This window comes from Columba livia, chromosome 1 (assembly GCF_036013475.1).
Source record: "Columba livia isolate bColLiv1 breed racing homer chromosome 1, bColLiv1.pat.W.v2, whole genome shotgun sequence".
In the NCBI taxonomy this organism is placed as follows: domain Eukaryota; kingdom Metazoa; phylum Chordata; class Aves; order Columbiformes; family Columbidae; genus Columba; species Columba livia.
Window position 1 is genome coordinate 159,723,681 of NC_088602.1, and position 22,142 is coordinate 159,745,822.

A 22,142-nucleotide genomic window follows, 5' to 3' on the forward strand; every position below is an offset into this window, starting at 1 on the left:
AGGCATTCTTAGAACACAGGTGACCAAAATTTTAGTTCATATAAATGTATATGGATACAAGCTAAAATGTGAAAATTAGCTTGGTTATCGTTATACGAGCCACTGTTTAAAATGTACAATTTAAAATGTACTTCTTTATTCCCCCATGAATTTGAGAAATTGAACTGTTACTATTTAAGTAATGAATAGTTTAGTGCAGCGATCTAAATCTCAAACAAAAAGCTACAGAGACTTTTTTGTTTGGTTGGTTTGCCACCGTCATTGGTTCTGCATAGCAGGACTCTGGCTGAAGTTCGGAGGGACTGTATGAACTAGGATCTGTTGTTGGGCGAGTATTTTGTCAATATCGAAAGTTACTGATTAGCAAAAGGGAAGTAGGGCCTGTAAAATACTTTCTCACAGCTCTAAGTGGAATTTTTTCCCATTATCATCTGCTTTTATCCAGCTTTCAGAACTCAGATTTTTCTCTCTTCTGTGCAAGGATGGTTCTTCCACTTGCACACTATGTTTATTAGGAAGCTGCACTAATACATCATGAATTAATCCCCTAAAATATCACAGTGTAGTGGGGGAGGGGGAGTATATGTCTTTTAACATTAGGATTTGTGTTTAACGAAAAACTTGAGAAATAAATGAAAATATTTTTCGTTAGTTTGTAAGTACAGCTTAGATATTGCCAACAGTACCACAATAATAGATTGTGGTTTTTAACAGTACAAACATATTCTAACAAGTCGAGTAGTTTCCAGTCATCAACACACAAGTAGATGGAGATTAATGAAATATGAGAGGAGTATCTGACAGGGGAATCATGAAATGCATTTACTAAGTAGTAAAATTTAAAATCAGTACTTACAGATCATATTTGGATCTTCTAGTTGGTCACAACTCAAAATACCTGTTGGTTATTCGATTTCACGAGGAAAGGCTAATTTTGCATCTGAACATGGCTACTGAAGCTGCATAGCAGCAGGAGCTTCTGCAATTGCTTAACTGATCAGTAACAATAATGAATAATTCCTAGTTTAACCCGCAAAGACAAAAAAGGGTTTTTATGGAAGAAACTGAAATTATACTTCACATCACCGACTAGTCTGTTTGTTGCACCTTGGAAGAACTATGCAGATTAAATTAGTTCTAAGAGCTCTGAGAGCAGACTAAGAGTCCTTAGAGCTCACTCACAATACACTGTAGTTTCAAGAGCTTTTTTGAAGGTAAGTTTGTTTAATAATCTGCTTCAGGGTACCACAACATTAATTAAATCCTAAATTTTGCAATAAATGTCATCTTTTGTAAGCTCAAAAGATCTTTAAGAATATATCTATTTTTAAATTCAGGGAAAACATATCAAATTGAAAAGCTTCATACTCCTCTCCAGAAAAACAAATGGTCTTAAAAAAAAAATAAGGGGGCGGGGGGGAAGAGGGGGAGGAAAAGCTATTTTGTTAAAAAAAAATAGTATAACAGTTTTCTGCTTGTTAATATTAAAAAAAAAAAACACAAACAAACAAACAACAAAACCAAAAGACATTAGTATGAAAACATGTACTAAACATGTCTTTTAAGCAGCCTTGCTCTAGAATAACTAGCGAACAGGGATCGTGACATGAAGCTAACAAATATCACGTTGGGTTTTTGGAGGGAAGAAGAGGAAATAAAAATCATTAATAGGTGGTTCCTCATATATAAGGGTTCTTAGAAATGTAAACCTCATTGCACAATGATTTTTTGTATACTAGCAATTTACACAGGTTCAAGCGAAAACTGAACGAGTACTTGGCAGACAGAAATTACAATGAATTTATCTATTTGGTAACTTTCATCTGATGCTGCAAGTCTTCAAGATGAAAATTTCTAAGAGTTAGAAAAATACTTCACAAGATATATCTGATAAGATTTCTACTTTCTTCCTTGCTAGCTGTTCAAGGCGATTGTAGGAGCAGGACACTGAGCTATGTGGCTCTTTAATCAGACCCACTATAATCAGTTGTGGGTTTTTTTGTTGTGTGGGTTTTGTGGGTTTTTTTCCAGTGTACAGAGAAGAAAAATTAAGCTACAGCTCCACAAAGCAATTAAATGCACCTTATGCACATCCAGTGAGAACAGATCGGTCCAGATTACCACAGGTTTCAATTGATACCCCATGTTCCTACAAACACTAAACTGCCCTCTGCACATAAAATAACTTATAAAATACATACCCATAACTACAGCAGACAAGTCAGAATTGCACAGGTTGCTATGACTCATAAAAAGAATTAACAAGGTCAGAAAGTGCTCAGAGGAGCAACAATGAAAGAAGGGAAATCCCAATTGCTGCTTGCTTGGCTTCTGCCTACCACTCTGGGTCACTGATGCATTTGGCTTAGACACCAGACATACAGACAAACCGCAGTTATTCCACATCACTTTTTCGACATCTGAGTGCTGTATGCATTCTGCCCAGCTACCCTGCCTCTGTGCCTCAAACCTCATCGTAGCACCTCTTATTTCTGCTCAGTAAAGCACGCCTAGGTTGTTCCTCTGCCAAAAAAACAAAAGCATCTTTTTTGCAGTTGTCCCAGGCAGCCACTGAGTATAGAGGCAGGCTCTTTGCAGCCGCGCATGGCCGGAGACAATGGGCGTAAAAGAAAGGTTCTGACCAAAAGATGGAAAAACACTTTGATTGTAAAGACCGTCAAGCACTGGAACAGTTTCCCAAAGGGGCTGTGCTGTCTTCATCCTTGGAGGTGTTTGACATCTGACTGGATAAAGCCTTGAGCAACCAGATTGGATTAAAGACCTCCTGAGGTTCCGTCCAACATTAATTACACTCAGATTCAATATCTACATGCACGGAACACTCAGTGCTGTCTCAGACTGCTTCTACAAGTCTCTCACCTACTTAAAAGTCTCTTAGGAAGGTTCAAAACATTAGTTACCTACACAGGCTTCAGATCAAGAAAATCAATGCTATCTCATTGTTGATACTGCATAACACACTTTGCAAAGGTGCCTAGCATGTATTTTTGTTTGAAGGTGAGAGTTGAGAGCTCAGATAGGCAAAATTTACAGTTGACACAGTGTTGTTTTGTTTCTTGGAGGGTTTGTTAGTTGTTTGGTATGTTTTGGTTTGGGTTTTTTTAAGCTTACCTTCACCCAGGATGATGTTCTTACATTGGGCACCAAACCCAGCTACATTTAAGATGACATGGTTATTACATGATGAGACTACACCACAGAGTTGTACATTACATTTACAGGCCTGGAACAGGAGACTTAAATGTTCCATCCAGTCCTTCCCAGCAACATGCAAGCAGATCAAACACAGTAAAATCCTGAAATAAAACATCAGGGTTGTGGTTTTTATTTTAATTTCCCATGACCTTGTGAAGCACGGGAAATAGTCATCCACCTACAGTCTTCCAATTGGGAAGTCTTTAAATACACAGCTCCAACTTAAAAAAAAATAAAATAAAATAAAAAAAGTTAGCAGAGAAAAACATACCCTAGTTTGCATATATGTAACAAAGGTAAATCAGATAGTTTTAAGAAATCAGTACAAACTTTTGTGGAAGTGGACACTTAACGGTGACCTTTCCAAAAGTCCCCCATACACTTGGAGCTACAGGAGGATTTACACAACTGTGCTCCAGAGATGCAAGGAAGTAAGAACCATGAGAAGCTTGTGCCAATAAATATTTTACATATCAATTCATATTATTGTATTTAATTTAGAGTTGGCATGGGGTTTGTTTTAACTTTTCCTTGGAAAAAAGTAATCTATTTCCCACCAGGTCTTAACGGGATATACAGAAACTACATTTTTGACACAGTACTTTTTTTTAAAGTGGTATACAGAAAGATCTCCTCAAACAAAATTAGTTGCCATCAGGGACACATGAATATTCTAGCTGACTAAAGTAAAATTGAAACAGGGTAAGCTGTAGTCAAGAGCTGGATGGTTTTTAGGGGGATGTTTTTTTGCTCGTCTCACATAGGAGGTGGAGGATTATTTGTTTTGGGAGGTTTTGTGGTTTGGTTTTTATTTGTTTGTTTGATCTTGGTTCTTTTGAAAGTAATTTCTGGGATACAGTACATTCGAAGCACAAACAGGCTGCTGGAAAGTCATAATGCAAGTCTGGAGAAATTATAAAATAATTCACAAGACTTCTGGTGGTTTATAAATGAATGCGGAAATTAATCCATTTGTGGTTTTTACTCTCCTGTATCCTCAGAGAAAGCTACATCTGTGGAACTCTAGTGGAGGAGAGTTGTATTTTCTGCTTTTTTTTCCCTTTTTTAAAAAAATTAAACTTATGCAAGTTCTTACAGATAGAAAAATGTTGTTATAGACATACACAGCCCCTAGTCTAGACAGAAATCTCCCATTCTTCTTGTTAAAAATGCCCTCCTCTCCCTTTCTAGAGGGAGTATTCTTCAGCCTACTGAACCTACAGTAGAAAAATAAAAATAAAAAAATTGCAGACTAATTTACTTTATCTTTGGAAATTAAGAACTAGAATCAGCACAGTTTCACTAGAAATAATCAAACCAAAGTCAAAACGGGGAAGTCTAAAATGCATACAATCTGTAATTTGTTCCTTCTTCTAAAGAAACGAACACATAAGCCTAATTTTATCTTAAAACAGATTTCGTATCATTTCCTTCCTGATGTGCTCAATAAATGGGTCTCTTAGGAATTAGTTCTGAGCATTCAGGTTTGCAATGAATCAGGATCCCTAAGTCATTAAGGCATTTTGAAGACATGAAAATTCCAAATATTGAGGTTTCAGAAGTAGTAACTTTAAAGGGCTTCTTTGTCCGTCCTTTCACTTTTTTCAGCCTTCGCGATTTACTCACGAAGTTATTGTTTCCTCCACAGCCATGAATATTAGAACTTACTTTTAAAAACACTATTACAAATACCTGAGATTGCTTTTTAACCCCATTACCTGCAGAAGACAGTTCTAAATAAGTGCTACAAGAAATGAGATAGCAAAGGTAGATTCAGTTGGAGGATGAAGCCAGAGTACCAACTCATTATTCACCATTCAGGGCAGCTTCACTACAATATTACAAAGTTTTAGGGGTTTATAATATTGTTTAAATAGCAAATATCAAATAACTACAAGTTTTCCACAGAAAATCTATTTTAGTACTCCTCTTTCAAAGTATTAATAGCTTCATCTGCCTGAGACAATACAACAGAACAACAAGACGGACTGACCTCTTGCCATCTTTCAAACTACTTATTCTTTTGTCCTTCTGCCTTGGAAAGAGTTTTCCAGCACTCCCACTACAAAAGAGAAACTAGAAAACCCTAAACAATTTCCCTCACATAGGCAACTTTAATGTCTCAGCTGTATTAGTGCACACAGCTCTCACATTAAGGTTTTCTGCACCAGCAGTTCCAGAAACTTTGAAAGTTTCCTTCAAGTCTGAAGAATGGCCTTTGGCTTGGTCTCCCTGTAGTATTCTTAAACCCAAACCGATTAATTATGGCCCACAGAAGTGTACTATTAGATGGTGGAATATCGGCTGCATCTTCAGGCTCAAGAGGTTGAGACCAATATTATAAACTCCAACTGACAGTTGAGCAGCATCAACAGGCATTGATATTAGTGCCAATAATATGCAACATCTTTATGAACAACCTGAACAATGGGGTGGAAGGTGCTCCAAGCAAGTTTGTTGCTGACACCAAACTGGTAGGGTAGGGACTGGTATGGACTGGTTGAGAGGCTGGAAGGCAGAGCTGCTATTTGTATCAGCCTCAACAGGCTGAGTATGTTCATAACTTTACTAGACAAGACCCTAAGCAACCTGATGAAAACTGGCCTCACTTAGAGGAGGGGAACAGGCCAGATGACTTTTTCAGAGATGTCTTCCAATCTATATTACTGTTACGACTCCTTGTCTATTACAGTGTAATTTATTATATACCTATGCTGAAAAATCTTCAGTACCTAGCTTTAAACATGCAGGTTGTCCATATCGGTCTCTTGTGATGAAGTTTAGCTACGGTATAACATCACAATATTATTATTATTATTATTCATATTTAGGATACAGGTTTAAATCTCTCAAGATTAACCTGAAGTTATACTTTTCACGTTTATGTCTGAGCCACTAGTTTCAAATAGCCAAAGTGGCAGAAGTTTATTTTTGTTTTGTAGGAAACCATCAACCTATCACTTCAGTGAAAGATTTCCAATTTGAGGATTAGATAAAGGCATTTTTATAAAACAAAAATAATTAAATATTATCAGAGCAATTACTGGTTACATTGAAGCTACATACAACTTTGGAAAAAACTGTCAGGTCAATTTTGAGTAGTACTTAGCCGCACATTCACATCAGTGCAATAGTTGGTCATATCAACTCTTCTCTCCTTGTGCTTTTCAATGAGGCCAAAGTCACACAGTTTCCACTGGAAAGCAAGAGCCTTCAAATATTTCAGTGTAAAAGTAGACAAATGTACAGCTGACAGGCTGTTTCCATTCTTTGCCCTACAATGTTTTTTCCCATATTATCTTGTCTTTTAAGTAGGCTTTAGGAACAAACAACAACGGGACAGACAGTGTTTCAGTCTTCAATATTCGAGAAATAGCCCAGAAATATTTAGGAATATTTATCTTCAGTCAACCAGCATCTACATTCATTTAAGGTTACTGGCTACATGACAGACTGGCAAGAAAAGGCAGTAACTGGCAGTAAGAAGCTTTCAACCACAAATTACAACCTAAACTAAACACTCCTCTTAATCTGTGTAGAATTCAGTACTCAACAGAAGAGGAAACACTTTTCTTTCATTGCATTTATTTTCCACCTAGTAACTGTATCATTTTAGATGATTCACCCCCAAAACAGAAAAGTGAAAAAAACCAATCATACAATAATGTTTTCCAATTACACCTAACTATTAAAAGATTGTTTTAAAAACCAACCTTCCCAAAACTGCATTTAGAGATAAATGCAAAGTTAAAAGAACTAGAGGGGAAATTAATGGCTTCTGATACTTCTGATACTTCTCTGTCACTGTCCCTCCCATTCCATTAGGACCAAGTGCTGAACCAAAAAGAACAGAGTATGTAAAAAAAAAATCAGTACTTTCTGGTTGAGTCCTGTGAATTCCAGCTGAACATGTTGGTCTACAATCTGTTTCTCTATGAAGACAGACTTACTAAATTCAGTAAGAATAAAGTTACCCATATCACCCATAGAAGAGAAATTGCACTACTTCCATATATTTTTTCCACTAGAAAACTACTGCACTGTCTAACCTCAACAGTGCTATCCTAGGGCACAGAGACCCCAGATTTGGAAGATGCACATGTAGTGATTTAGAAGCTGCTACAAGGGTTCTAGAATTGAAAACAAACTTAGAAATCTGTAAAGTTATGTGATGTATTTGACCAAACATCTCCTTGACCTAGCAAATTGTCAGGAGTTTAAAGCATACCGTTAAACATGACAGGGGAGGAAAGAAGGGGGAAGAAGAGGCATGTAAGTTCATCATGTTCTAAAAAAAGATGGAGAGAAACAAAGAATATGTCCTTGAATGGGTATTGCCCAGAGGCTTGGTCAAGATCAGAATTTACAAAGGCATCAACAGCAAAACAGACTGGATGCAAACAATCTCGATAAGATCCTTTTATCAGAATCTGAGAATGCTTATATTGCTTCTTTCACCCTGCCATGCCTGAAGGAAGAACCATAAATGGAACTATGATGACTGAACTATAAGATGAATGAGTTCACTAGACAAAGGAAGCAGGAGGATGGCCTGGCATATCATGAATGGTCATCCACGTCAAATAGAATAATTTTAGTTGAAAAAGACTTTTAAGATCATCGAGTCCAACCATTAACCCAACACTGCTAAATCCACCACTGAAACATGTCCCAACGTGCCACATCTAAACATCTTTTAAACACCTCCATGGACGGTGACTCAATGACTTCCCCAGGTAAGCATATAGTATATTGCAGGTAAAGACAATAATCTGACAAAAACATCTCCTCACTCCATTAAATGAGCATTTCCTCTATGAAACAAATTTTAGACTGCCATCATAACACAAATACCTCTGCATGGATGGTAAGGGTACCAGTGGTCAGAAACAGTGGCTTTTTCCCAGTATTTTGGACAAACACTTACTGAGACTCTTTTTTTTTTCCTCCAACATATACAAAAAAAACCCAAGTTGTTTTATGAGAAATGCACAGAGATGTTAGAAAATGCAAAGACAGTGACTCATGAAGCCACTTTAAAGATCACCTAGTTCCAACCCCACTGCCATGGGTAGGGACATCTTCCACTAAACCAGGTTGCTGAAAGCCCCATCAAGCCTGGACTTAAACAGCTCCAGGGATCGGGCACCCACAGCTTCCCTGGGCAGCCTGTTGCAGTGCCTCACCACCCTCATGATGAAGAATTTCTTCCTTATATTTAAGCTAAATCTACCCTTTTTCAGTTTAAAGCCATTATCTCTTGTCCTGTCACTACACGCCCTTGTAAAATCCCCAAGATACTGCTCAAGGCAAACTCCTGGTCAAAAAAGTCCAACCACTAGTAGAGGATTCCACTCCTCTCTGTAGTTTCCAGCCATTCAGAGAGGGATTTCAATTCCTTTGCAATGTACCCAGTAATTCCTGTGCTTGACACAATTGGCATTTAAAGTTTCCTTAAGTTTTTCCAACTGGAACACAGCGACTTTCTGTCAGCCTACACAACTCAGCACACTGGACTACTCCAGTAGCAGGAACTTTTTCCCCACAGAAAGAGCTCACTGCTCTCTGCTTACTTACAATGCTGTCATTCGGTGTGGTACCTACCCACCACCACCCCCACGGTGTCTTCTAAAGAGGCAGACAGACGCCTGGTTTCAAGAAGTCATACCCTTATTGTTGTTAATAAAACAAGAGCTGGACACAGACTGGCTATACGTCCTACGCAGATTCTACATTTCAACCACTTCTACCTTTTACTCTATTAGTATCTCCAGTATTTCCTGCAAATGGGTCAGGAGACTGTTGTGTCTCAAATCTGGCAGTTTCACGTGCAAAATACACAGATCCGAGTTCTTTACACCTTTTTAAATCATTCATCACCTTGTTACTAACAGAAGAACGCTTCTGAATTCAGATGACTTCCATCTGGTTAGGTGAAAATGTAAACTTCGTCTAGAAGCACACATTAAATAAAAACCAGGTATCGAACTGTCCTTCCTACATGGACCAAGATTTTGATTATATATGCACCTTTTTTAAAAAGGTAACCACAGAAATAGCTATTACTCTTCTGGTTGGGGTTCAGAAAAAACTTACCCACACAGCTATACCAGCAGAATCCTCCAGTGTAAACAGTTGCAAAACTAAAACTGCACTTTCACCATGGCAGCTTGTTTTGCTTGGAGCAGGACAGAAGAATTACTAGAACAATACAAAACATAACTTTCATCTTATACGTGGGTCCTCACAAAGCACTGTCAGTATAGCAGAACGGGAATTCTATGTGTTTCTTGGATGGGTACCAGCACAGCTGCAAATGAGAAATACATTGCAAGTAAACTTGACACCTGCATCAAGTGAATACCTATGAACTGAGAAACGCTTTCTAACATAACTAAATGCAGTTATAAAGCTTAATATTTAAAAAGAGAAAACTTGCATAGTAATGATAATTACATACAATTTAGTTACCTTTCACAACCTGAAGAACTGTTACAAGTCAACACACCCCAAATCCCACAGTGCTTAATATTTAGACTGAAATCAACTTTCAAGATTCAACAAGATATCAAGAAACTACTTTACAACTACTGAAAAGGAAAAAAGTTTCAAGTTGGAGGAGAATGAGGGGTGACCTCATTAATGTTTATAAATATATAACGGGTGAGTGTCACAAGGATGGAGCCAGGCTCTTCTCGGTGACAACCAATGATAAGACAAGGGGCAATGGTTATAAACTGGAACACAAGAGGTTCCACTTAAATTTGAGAAGAAACTTCTTCTCAGTGAGGGTGACAGAGCACTGGAACAGGCTGCCCAGGGGGGTTGTGGAGTCTCCTTCTCTGGAGACATTCAAAACCCGCCTGGACACCTTCCTGTGTAACCTCATCTGTGTTCCTGCTCCAGCAGGGGGATTGGACTAGATGATCTTTTGAGGTCCCTTCCAATCCCTGACATTCTGTGATTCTGTGATTTCAGAAGCCATTTTCAAAAGCCACTATTACTTAGATAAGCACTAATGCTGAGAAGATAAAAACAGCCTTGACTTCTGTCACAATGGCCTCTAAATACAAGGTGTTACCACTACTCCCGTCACCATCTGTTTTTACAGCTTCCCCTATGGTTTCTGTCCTCTGCCACCTTCAATACAAAATACATTTAAGACACAGAACTTTGTGACCTAGCTCTATTAACTTGCTATTGAACAGAAGAGAAATTAATCATTAATGAATAATGATCTGCTAACGTTCTTCATGCCTATTTCAAGATAACTAAGGCAACAAAAACTTTTACTTTCCTTATTCCACCACATGTTATATCATTCCATTCTCCAGCTGCATTGCAGCTGCCATTAGATGACACTTCTTCGGGACAACAACTGGGTTTGTATTCCATTTGGGGCAGAGAAGCTTCTAGACACTACGTATGTCCTGTGAGTGCATTTTGTTGACAGCTACCCATTTTAATTTCAGAGTATCAGAATCTCCTATCACAGCTCTCCACCAGAGTAGCATGCTGATCATAAAAGGGAGATGCTTAGCATAAAATGGCTATCCCGTTCTAGATAAACACTATTCTCTTGAAAAATAAGACAATAAAACACACAGCAAAGCTCTAACAGAACATCTCCTGAAAAGTAATTTTAAAACAGAGCACTCACAGCTCTGTGTGGTGTAAGACGTTACATTCAGTGTGTACTACTACTCAGTCACTACGTATAGGATAGTAAAGCATGAGAAAGACAGCAAGAAACTGGAGTGTTGTAGATCATTCCAACAAATCACTATCTATATCACAGCCTTCTTTTGTCCAGGAACTTCAGTTGATCACATTGAATCCGTGCTTTAAAATCCTTTCTCATGAATAAATGGATATATGAAACACAGTACAAGTAAATACTCTGCAAAACATTCTTTGGTAAATCGCCACTCCCATTTGACACTGGGGAGAGTTTTTGAAGCCACCCACCATCAGGAATGACCTAGTGTTCTCCAGTCAAATAATTCTTAGGAATGCACTTGGTAATGATTAAAAACTACTAAGAAATGTGAAATACTGAAGAGAGAGAGCTTTGCATTAGTTTACGCCACTCAAAAAAGCAACATGTGCTACTAGCAAGTTTCCCCAATACTACATCGTACAACAGGTATCTACTTTTATTAAAATTTGACCCTGAAAATGTGACAGAATGCTTAAACACTAGTTACAGAAGTAATTAGTATCAAGGTACAAGAAGTTTCCAAGAAGTGCCAACATCTGCCAACAGGCTGCAAAGTTATTGGGCCCTCAGAAACATGGCAACAGGCAAAAACTTACTTCTCAGAGCCTAAATATGTTAACCCTAATAAATAAGCTGCCCTTAATAATGCAGCAGAAACTACAGCAGCATATTCCCACATCAGACTCTAATGGCTGCTGAGATAGGAATGTCTTTTCCTGGAAAGCAAACATGTTTTGAGCAATACTTACACAGAACAAACAAGCAAAAACCCCAACCACCACCAAACTAGCAAATTCCAAACCACATCACCCAAAAAACTACCAAAAGAACACTAGTTCAGAAAACTAGTTCAGAGAACAAGGGCACCGGTCTCAAAGAACAAAAAGAGACATCACCCAAACCCGAACAAAGACAACTGGGAATGTGGTACACAGCAGAGGGCCCTAAAATATCATGATGTACAACGCTTGCTGCAAGGTGCAAGTCCATTATTAACTGGGTTAAGACTAGTTTACTTAAGGAAGTGCATTTGAAGAGCTCCTGTAGAAGCACAGAAGGCACGTATTTAGGGGGCTTGGTATAAAACAAACCACAGTCTAAGAAGCTTGCATGCTCTGAAGCCAGAGAATTAAAGAACTCACTTGTATTTCTCACTCTACAAAGCAAGAATACTGAGTATTGAAAAAATATTGAAGACCTATGCCAAAACACTTTACCTCAATCTAAAGACATACAAGTAACTATTCTCAAAACCCACAACTTTAAAGATTTCTACTGTTCTAAAACTCATTCCACACCTTCCAATACCTTCTCACATTTAAGTGTGACCTGTAAAAGTGTGTGCTGTGAAAGTGCTCAGGATGTCACAAAAAAGGGATTACTGACTTCAGGTATGGAGAACATTTTTTCATCTTCTGCTGCTTTAGAACCAAAGATCTTACTTTCTAGTGTTATTTTAATAATCTATAACATTAACCAAGACAGGAACTACAAGTTTTTTTTAGAGGGATGGTGGTCATCATGTGCAAAATTGTAGACTAAAATCCAGCTTTGTTCAAAGTTTCCTGCGGCCTTTTTTATTAACTACAAAAAAAGCTAAAAACTTAAGTTATCATTCTTCAGAATTCCTCTAGGAGTATTATAAATCAATGCCAGATTTTTATACTAGTAGCAAACCACAGAGGACAGTGGTGTTGGCTGATAAAAATATCTTCCTCTGTCTTCAAAAAAATGCTTTTTAAACCACTACATTTTTTCCAGTGCAGGAAATACTTTTGGGTTCCAAACTGAATAATATTTACACCTGAACATCTAGTCAGAGCTGATAAATCAGCCTTCTTTCATTACTATTGTTTTGAGCATTCTTTAGCAAGGCACGTTTCTCAGTTTGATCTTCAAAAATACCTAGAACTTACCCTCTGCCAGTAGGAAGACAATGAAAAAGAAAAAAAAGGTCACAGGTCGTGACAGGTCTGATTTATTTAGAATAAATAGCACGTTTTCTGTCGGGACGCGGCACCGTATCGACCACTGTACAGCCTCCCCGCAGTCCATCACACTTTCCCACACCGTGTGGTGGCGATCCCTCCCCACGCAGCCAGCCCACGCCAAGGTGCAGCCACGGGCAGGACCGCTCCGCACAACCGCACCGGAGCGACAACCGCACCGGAGGGCAGCGCTGCGGCCCCGCGGGACGAGCCCCCGCCCGCACCGGGCGCTTCCCGACGCGCGCTCCGGCCGCCCCTCTCCCAACCCCGCGGGCTCACCTCGGCGGCCGGGATGTTCACCACACCTGTCGACCTCCTCTTCTCCCTCAGCTTCCTCTTCTCGATCTGCCCCTTCCCCTTCCTGGCGCTGGGACCAGAACTCTTCCCCTTGGCCACCAGCTTCTCCTCGGCCTCGGGGGAGCCGGGCGCGGCGGCGGGAGGGGGCTTGGCGCCGGGCTCAGCCCCCCGGCCCCCGGCGAGGGTCGGCGGCGGTTCCTTGGCAGGGGCGGCCCGGCCCAGGGCGGCGCTGGACAGGCTGACGCAGTTGACGGCCCCGCCGGCTGAGGGCGCCGGGCGGTCGGGCGGGACGGCGGGGCCGCCGGAGGGCAGGTTGTTGTTCAGCTCGGCGGAGGAGGCGCCCCCTGCGGGCCGGGCCTCCCCCCCGGGGGCCGCGGCCGGCGCTTGTTTCGCCCGCATCTTCTCCCGCTTGGCTTTCCACTCCTCCAGAAAGTCCGTGGTGCTGCCCCCGGTGCCGCGATAGCCGCCGGTCGCCATGTTCCCGGCGGGCTGGACGGTGAGAGCGCCCCACCAGCACCTCTGCCGCCGCCGCCCGCCCTGAGGCGGCTCTGGTGCCGCCCGGAGAGGAGAGGTCCCGGCGGGGCGGGCGGGAGAGACGGGGGCGGGGAGAGAGACTCAGAGAAGCACAAACACCCTGGAGAGAAACAAAAGGGGAGATGTGAACCGTCCCGCAGGGCTGCCCGTCCTTGTCTCAGCTGCCCAGGGAGCGCCCGGGTCTCCATCACCGCCCGCCCTCGCACGCCGGACACCCGCAGCTCGGACGGCGCTGCCCGGCCCCGGCGCACCACCCCGCTCCCACCGGGGCTCCCCTCACCCCTCGGCGCGGGGCCGCCCCGCGGTGCCCGCCTGCCACGGCAACGGCGAAGCGCCGTCCCTCGCCCCCGGGGCCGGAGCGTGTGCCATCCCCCCGACGCCCGCTTGCCTGCCAGGGGACCGTGTTCCCGCGCGGGGCGGGGCGGAGGCGGCCGGCGCTCACCTCCCGCCCGGCGGGGCCCCGGCTCGGGCGCTCCCCAGCGCCGGCGGCACCAGGTGAGCGGCACCGCCTCCCGCCGTCCCGGAAGGAGCGGCGCGGCCCCGAGGCTTCCCGAGCTCCCCCTCTCTCCCTCCCTCCCTCCCCTTTCCCCATCGCGGCGCGGACAGAGCCGAAGCCAGGGCGGAAACTGCCGAGATGGCCTCAACAATGGGGTGAGGGCGGGGAGTCCCCGCCCGGCCCGGTGCGCTGCGCGCCGCGACCTGACCGCGCCGGGTGCCGGCCCGCCGCGGGGCCCCGCCGCCCGCCCGGGAAGGGGACACGGACCCCGGCGCTCTCGACGAGCGGCAACGCGGGCGGGAGGGGGCGAGGAGCAGAGCGGGACGCCGCCGCCCGCCTCAGTCCGCGCTCCCGCCTCACGGGCAGCTTTAACGGGCGGGGGCTGCCGGATCCCGGGCAGGAGGGGCAGGAGGAGGCGGTCTGCTGTCACCCCCCCTGGCCCGCGGGGGGCTCCGAACCCGCCCCGCACCTGCCGGAAAGCCTCCGGTGAGGGGAGCCGAGGAGCCGGCGTGGGGCCGCCTCACCGCGGGGCAGGTGCCCGGGCTCCCCGGCCCGCGGCGGCTGTCAGCGGCGGCGGGGCACGAAGCCTGTGTAAAGCCCGGCTTGGCCAAGCTGCGGCTGTCGTTAGGGAAACGCCGCGCTGGGGACAGAAGCGCCGGTTCGGCCTGAAAACGCGGTGACTGCCGCTGCTGCCGCTTCGTCGCTGAGCGGGGTCGATGCACGGTGGGAAAAGCCTGAAGTTAATCGCTCCCGCAGCACAGTAACTTCCTCTGGTCCGCTCCTCTGGCGGGCAGAGCCAAGTTGTTCAGCGCAGTTCGCTCCCGCAGGCGGGAGGCTGGGAAAGAGCCTGCGATTTCGTGGTGTTACAAGAAACAAAGATTCAAGGGGGTTCCGCCAGTCACGCTGCAAAGGCTTGAAAGATGTCTCGTTTATAAATAACACAGCCTTCAGCGGGGAAACTCAACCGGGTTAAACGTTAGGGGAAACCAACCTGCAGGGAATGTGGTGGGAGTGTACAGTACCCAATAAACGGTTTGTGTAGGCGATCAAGTGGCTGAGCCTGCACGGAAACCTCAGCTTTTTGGGGTTTGCTGAATTCGCTATGTCTTAATAGCGCCCTGAAAATCGGTCGTGGTGTTTTTCGAAATCGCTGCTTTCAATACATTTGTGGTTTGTTTTGTCCCGCTTTATAAAAGAGTATGCTGAGGAAATGAAGGGGTACATTGGTGCTACCTTTCCAGCAGGCTCAGGACAAGATACAACCTTACCTCAGAGGCAATCCATATAGCGTGGGCTTACAGAGCTGGGGCACATTCTCACACCTCATCACCTTTCTTTTTTTTTTTCTTTTTTCTCTTTCAGATTCACTCCTGAATTTAGCTGCCTGGTGAATAAAATTAGTTAGGACTTCGGAATATAAACCTTGCAAAAGTTTTTTGTTTCTTTATACAGAACAAAAATAATAAATAGATGCCACAGATGCAGTTAAAAAATATTTAGCAAAGTGAGCAAAGTGGTGCTCTCCGCATGCTACAGTATAAATAACAGGCTTAGTCCATGTAATTACTTTCACCTTAGGTGTGTCTCTACCTCATTCTCTTCCACAACAGTGGGCACTGTTTCACCCTACCAACCCTCTCTGCCCTTCTGATGATCACTCATTTACTTGGACTTTTTGCTTATATCTGATTTCTGCTCTGGTTTGGGTTTAGTTTGTTGTTATTGGGTGGGGTTTTTTTTTGATGTGGCAGTTGTTTTTGAAGGGTTGTTTAAATGTTTGTATATATGGAAGTAACGGTTTCAGCATCCTCAGTGCCGACAAAACCTCAGATCTTTCAGGATAAGTGAAAATCCCAAAACAGAGCAGGCTGGTTATTCTGTGTTATGCTGGAAAGCTGTAAATAGGCAGAAAAGTAGATGGTGAAAACATAGCTCTGTAATAGCTCTACTTTTAATACTCAGCAATACAAAATTGATAAAGTCTTATTTCTATTTGCAGATCAGGCATTTAACAAAAAGTTGACCTAACAAAAGTTTTGACTAAGCACCCTCCTGAAAAAACCTTCCTCACTCTGTAGAGTTTTTAAGTTAGAAAACTACTCCATTGTATTTTTAGAAAACACAACTTAGAAAAAGGATCCTTCATGTGAATTCTTGTCTTTCCCATTCTGCCATTTTTTTTCCATTTATACAATGAAGAACATTTCTTGAGAGAATCATATCACTGTGACAATACCAGTATTTCGCCCCTCACCCCACGAGCAGCACATCTGGCCAAAAATGAGTAAAAAGAGTCAGATGAGAAAGTCGTTACTTATAGTATGTTGTGTATATGGAGAAATATAGCAATGTATTTTATTAATAGTTCTTAGGATACCCTCAGCTGCTTGCCTGGGCCCTTCTCTCTGTGGCAATCCTTAGCAGCGAACAAGGCTTAGATGTGCTCACCCTGCTTCACATCTTATCTGCCCACCTTTCTTATATGTAGGAGGTGCCCTTGCCAGGCTTTAGCTGCATCTGCCATTGCTGTTGGATAAGAAAAACATTCCGGTTTGGGTTTGGTTTTTTGTTGTTGTTGTTTTTTTTTTTTTTAGTGGCAAAAAGGCTTTGTGTTCCTTACAGTCTGTTATATATTAACAGAAGTTATGTTGTGGTGAGTGAGGTTGGGCTTAAGTGCCCAATACAAAAATGCTGACTGTCAGATGTTTGCATCTCAGTAAGGTTGTCTGTGCTGGAGAGCTTTCAGGGATAAAGTCCCAAATAGTTTAAGTATCACACTGCATGTTTTACTCTGCCACAATGGAGAGAGAACAGCTTAATAGCTTGCAAACATTTTTAGACCAGCACTTTTTTCTTACCAAAAAAATGCTCAGGATATTCTTAAGTCCTACAAATACAATTCATTTTATTAGCTATGTTTTAAGCTGGCATAATGACAAGGATCCCTAAGCTTTAAGAGACCGTTTTTTTTATATAGTCAGTATTATGGAATGAGACTCTCCCCTTGAGGTAGAATTACCACTAGGACTGGGTAGGATGATCTTGACCATCTCTGCCAGGCATAAAACAAACACTTTTCATTTTTCAATTTAGAGCAAAACCCATCATTTGTTCTTAAAATCTTGAGGAAATGAAGAGCCTTTTGGGGTTGGGTGCTTCAAAGCTGTTTCCTTTGTAAAGGGTTGAAAACTGAATCTCTTCTAGAGATTCAACAAAATTATCCAATTCTGCATAAAAGTTTATCTGAGCCTTAATCTTTTCTGAAGTGGCAGTTTTCAAGGTCTGGAAAATAAAACAACGAACACAATAACATATTAATGACTGAGGAAATTAAGGACAACATCCAAATTCCAGCCTAATGTCTGTCTGCTTGTTACCATTGTGCTCTCACCTTAGTGAACATTTGTTACACCGCATCTCTGGAAGATTTACCTGCCTGTCCACAAAGATGATTAAGGGAGTGGAGCATCTCCCTTATGAGGAAAGGCTGAGGGAGCTGGGTCTCTTTAGCTTGGAGAAGAGGAGGCTGAGGGGTGACCTCATTAATGTTTATAAATATGTAAAGGATGAGTGTCACGAGGATGGAGCCAGGCTCCTCTCAGTGACAACCAGTGACAAGACAAGGGGCAGTGGGTGCAAACTGGAACACAGGAGGTTCCACTTAAATTTGAGAAGAAACTTCTTCACAATGAGGGTGACAGAGCACTGGAACAGGCTGCCCAGGGGGGTTGTGGAGTCTCCTACTCTGGAGACATTCCTGTGTAACCTCATCTAGGCGTTCCTGCTCCAGCAGGGGGATTGGACTAGATGATCTTTCAAGGTCCCTTCCAATCCTTGACATTCTGTGATTCCGTGCCTCAAACACACCCTTCTGCTCCAGACTTCACCCACCTCTGCCTGTGTCACCTGAGCTTCCATGAAACTCTTTCACTTTGTGCACCCATCTACAGCTTCCCATGTCTGATCCCCTTTGATGTCCATTCGATCAACATCCTTCATGTTTCTTCTCCCAATGCAAACTTTTTCAGTCACATACTTTTTCTATGATACATGCTTTATTGCTTATGCTTTATTAAACTATGTTTATTAAGCTCACTCCGGTCCTGTGCCTTTAAATCTTCGCTTTAAATTTCACCTGCTGGATAAAACCTTCACACCCATTGCTGTACCCCAACTAACCTATCTACCTACTTATTTCTGCTCTAGCCTTCCATGTTGCTTAAAATGGCAGAGAAATCTTACTGCCATCTTTCTGTAGAAATATTGGTTCCTCTTTTTAACCATAACATTTCAAAAACCTCTCTTTAAACCTTTCACACTGATTCTCTCACCGTAACTTCCCTCTAATCTTTCTGTAAAATCTCCACTTATGCTCCGTGACATTTCTAATGTCAAATGTCCCCCTAAAAGTAAAATAATCCTCAAGCATAATACCGCTATCCCTCTTGACTCTTCCTTGTAACCTTTTCTTACTCCTGCATCCCAAGCCCATGCTCTGCTGTCCCGCAGCAATCCTTCTCTCTCCAGCCACCCTGCTGCCTCACCCAGTGAAATGTGCATTGCAAGCGTCTTCCTCTTTGCGTTCCTTTGTTATTCCCAGTTATATTGCTAACAGAACATTTAATATCTCCAGAAATGGTCAAAAGAGTCTGGAAAATTAAGTGGTGCTCCGTACTCTTGAGCACCGGCCTCTTTCCCATGACTTCAGAAGATTCGTTTGTGGAGCATCTCAGGGAAGTTGTGGAAGGTAACATGGAGATGCTGGTGGTCTCATTGCTGGACGGTGAAGTTATTGGATATTTTGTCTCTAACCAGCATCCTTTTTTCAAATATGCAGAGGGAGTCATCATTTCTCTGCTCACATCTCTGCTGTGTGTTTTTCAAATTCTCTCGTAATATTTGGTTGATCTCTTCTTACCCACCAAATTCTGTTAGTGCTTGGTCCTGTTTTTTGCATTTTTGTCTAGATGTGGATAAACCTTGTGGTTTATTAATACCACTTTCTGCTACTTGTGAGCTATTCACGTTATCTACAGAGGCTTAGCCTATCATAATGGATTTTTATTTCCTTTTCTTCCAGGAATTAATTAAATTATTCTTTTTTTATCCCCCCACTGGAGCTTGGTGTCACAGTACTAACCTCTTGGCAAGGTTTTCCTCTGTAAGGTTCTAACGATTATGTTGTAGTCACTGTAGTCAGTGGTTTAACTAGATTACATTGTTATGACTTGCACCTGGAAACTCTAGAAATCTGACAGTTCCACTTTTACTGAAATATTAATTTTTATCCTATTTGCTGTGCTACTGAATTGGATGCTTAAAACTTGTTGGTTTTTTTTTTTCCAGTGGCTAGGACTTGATTTTAAATCTTGCATGTAAATACAACAGAGCTTTGTGAAATAGCTGGATTTATCAGGAGGTATTCACATTCAAGATCAACCCTAGAGTCCATCTTCTAGTCTGGTTTTTGCATGTGTATTACCATTCTCGAACTCCGCTGTCGCTTGACCAAAAATAACTTGTAGTTTCTTTGAACTAGTTAGGTTTGACAGGCAGACTAACATTGTTTCCTGCAGCTAAGTTCATGCATTTAGCTGATGGAGAAATGCAATGTGAAAGGAAAGGAAAGGAAAGGAAAGGAAAGGAAAGGAAAGGAAAGGAAAGGAAAGGAAAGGAAAGGAAAGGAAAGGAAAGGAAAGGAAAGGAAAGGAAAGGAAAGGAAAGGAAAGGAAAGGAAAGGAAAGGAAAGGAAAGGAAAGGAAAGGAAAGGAAAGGAAAGGAAAGGAAAGGAAAAAGAAAAGAAAGAAAAGAAAGGAAAAGAAAAGAAAAAAGAAAAAAAGAAAAGAAAAGAAAAGAAAAGAAAAGAAAAGAAAAGAAAAGAAAAGAAAAGAAAAGAAAAGAAAAGAAAAGAAAAGAAAAGAAAAGAAAAGAAAAGAAAAGAAAAGAAAAAAGAAAGAAAACAACCTTACAGAAAGAAGTTGGCTTGATTTTTCAAGTATTTCGTCTTAGAGTATGAGAAATCAATGCAGAGATTGACATCTGTCTCCAGCTGGCAGTTGCTGGGGATGGGAATGGATTCAGTGTCTGTGCAGGGGCCTGCAAAGGTGTGATGAGAACATTTTCTGCCACAATTCATAACCTCACTCTGGAATAGGGTCTGTTGCTGCTTCTCGTGTTCTGCACCGTATGAGGGTACAGACCGATGACTCGGCTCATCTTAGTTCTTGCTATTTCTGATGAAGTTCAGCCAGCATAGCCCTGGAACAGTTTATTGAGCAACCATGCTGCCTCTTTTTCCGCCCACGTAGGTACTCTCTGAGGCCAGATTTGAACAGTGAACTGGGTAAGTTTGCCCTCAAGCACCTTGCTGAGAAGTAGGGATGAAAAACAGACATGGGGTCAAAACATTTCATAGCGAGGTATAAGAAGGCAGAGAAAAAGTGACCCTGACAAGCCTGACAGGGCTTCGGAGAGAAGGAAGGAAAGGGTGGATGTCTATGTCAGCTCTATGTCAGGCTATGATTGTGCTTGAGGACCATTCTGCAAACGGCATGAAAAGCAAATCCCCTGATGGCAAATCAGTAGGGCTGGGGTATGGTCACTACACAAAAGAAGCACATGGAGGAGATGTTTTTACCATTATGGCCCTCACTTCTGTGTTCACTGTGAAGGAACCCAGGGAGCATCTCAGAATGGTGCTCTTCATTATAGAGGGTCCATCGAAATCAAAGTATTCAAGAAAACCCCAAAAACTGGGGAAGTGAAAACTAACAATTTGCCAAACAGAGTGGCAGTGATAAAGCAGCAGATGGAATTCTGTGTAGATAAATGTAATGTTACTTACGTTGTGGAAAATTTTCCAAGGTGACAGGCTACCTAGGCGTACTTGAGCAGTGCTGAGTCTGTCAAACTGAAATGTTCCAGCAGAATGCCTGTGCAGCCTCACAGTAAGAATACCAAGGACTGTAGCACAGAGGAACTGGATTTGGCCATACATTGGCTCACCAGTCCAGTCCCCACACTGGCCCTTTTGGGAACAAACTGCTTTCAGACAGAGGTGCTGCTGGGTGATAAAGCTGGTGAGGGGTCTGGAGCACAAGTCTGATGAGGAGCAGCTGAGGGAACTGGGGCTGTTCAGCCTGGAGAAAAGGAGGCTGAGGGGAGACCTGATCACTGTCTACAACTACCTGAAAGGAGGTTGTAGCATGGAGGGTGTTGGTCTCTTCTCCCAAGGAACAGGTGACAGGACGACAAGAAATGGCTTCAAGTTGCATCAGGGAAGGTTCATATTGGATATTAGGAAAAAATTCTTCACAGAAAGGGTTGTCAGGCATTGGAACAGGCTGCCCAGGGAAGTGGCAGAGTCACCATCCTTGGAGGTGTTTAAAAGGTGTGTAGACAAAGTTCTTAGGGACATGGTTTAGTGCTGGAGTTAGGTTATGGTTGGATTCGATGATCCTGGGGGTCTTTTCCAACTGAAATGATTTTATGATTCTATCTTTACATTCCTCCACAAGAGAGCAAGCTCATGTAGTCTTCCAGTCATAAGCTAGCCTTGGGTGATTTCTGGGGCATGTCTCTGTGCCACATCGCCGTCTAGAGTCCTGAGTTCCCAGGGATACCCTGTGTGGGCACCTGAGCTGCCACCGTTGTAGCCAGTGGGGGCTACCAAGCTGATGTGACATCTAAGATACCATCTGTCACCTAGGTAATGGAGACCTGACTGTACCTATCCACAGGACAGAAATAATATTGTAGGTCTAAGTTACCCTGAAGATAACCTTAAGTTATCTGAATAACACTAAATTTGTTGCTTTTGATGTTTCCAGTGCCTACAGAAATTCATTCTTAAAGACAGCACCCTCTGACCACAGTCACCTCTATACAGCTA

The 22,142-nt window shown here is 42.7% G+C and overlaps 1 protein-coding gene across 3 annotated transcripts in view; it reads right to left on the reverse strand.

Moving 5' to 3' along the window:
• The window catches only part of PAWR (pro-apoptotic WT1 regulator), an 82,802-nt gene extending 68,481 nt beyond the window's left edge, over positions 1–14,321 (reverse strand). The window contains exons 1-2 of one of the 3 annotated variants that reach the window (XM_065041336.1): positions 14,198–14,321; positions 13,204–13,855 (exon numbers count right to left, since the gene is read on the reverse strand). In XM_065041336.1, the coding sequence (XP_064897408.1) occupies positions 13,204–13,698 (495 nt within the window). In that variant the 5' untranslated portion in view covers positions 13,699–13,855; positions 14,198–14,321. The other 2 variants (XM_065041324.1, XM_065041329.1) reach the window with 2 other exon arrangements.
• Positions 14,322–22,142: the final 7,821 nt, after the last annotated feature.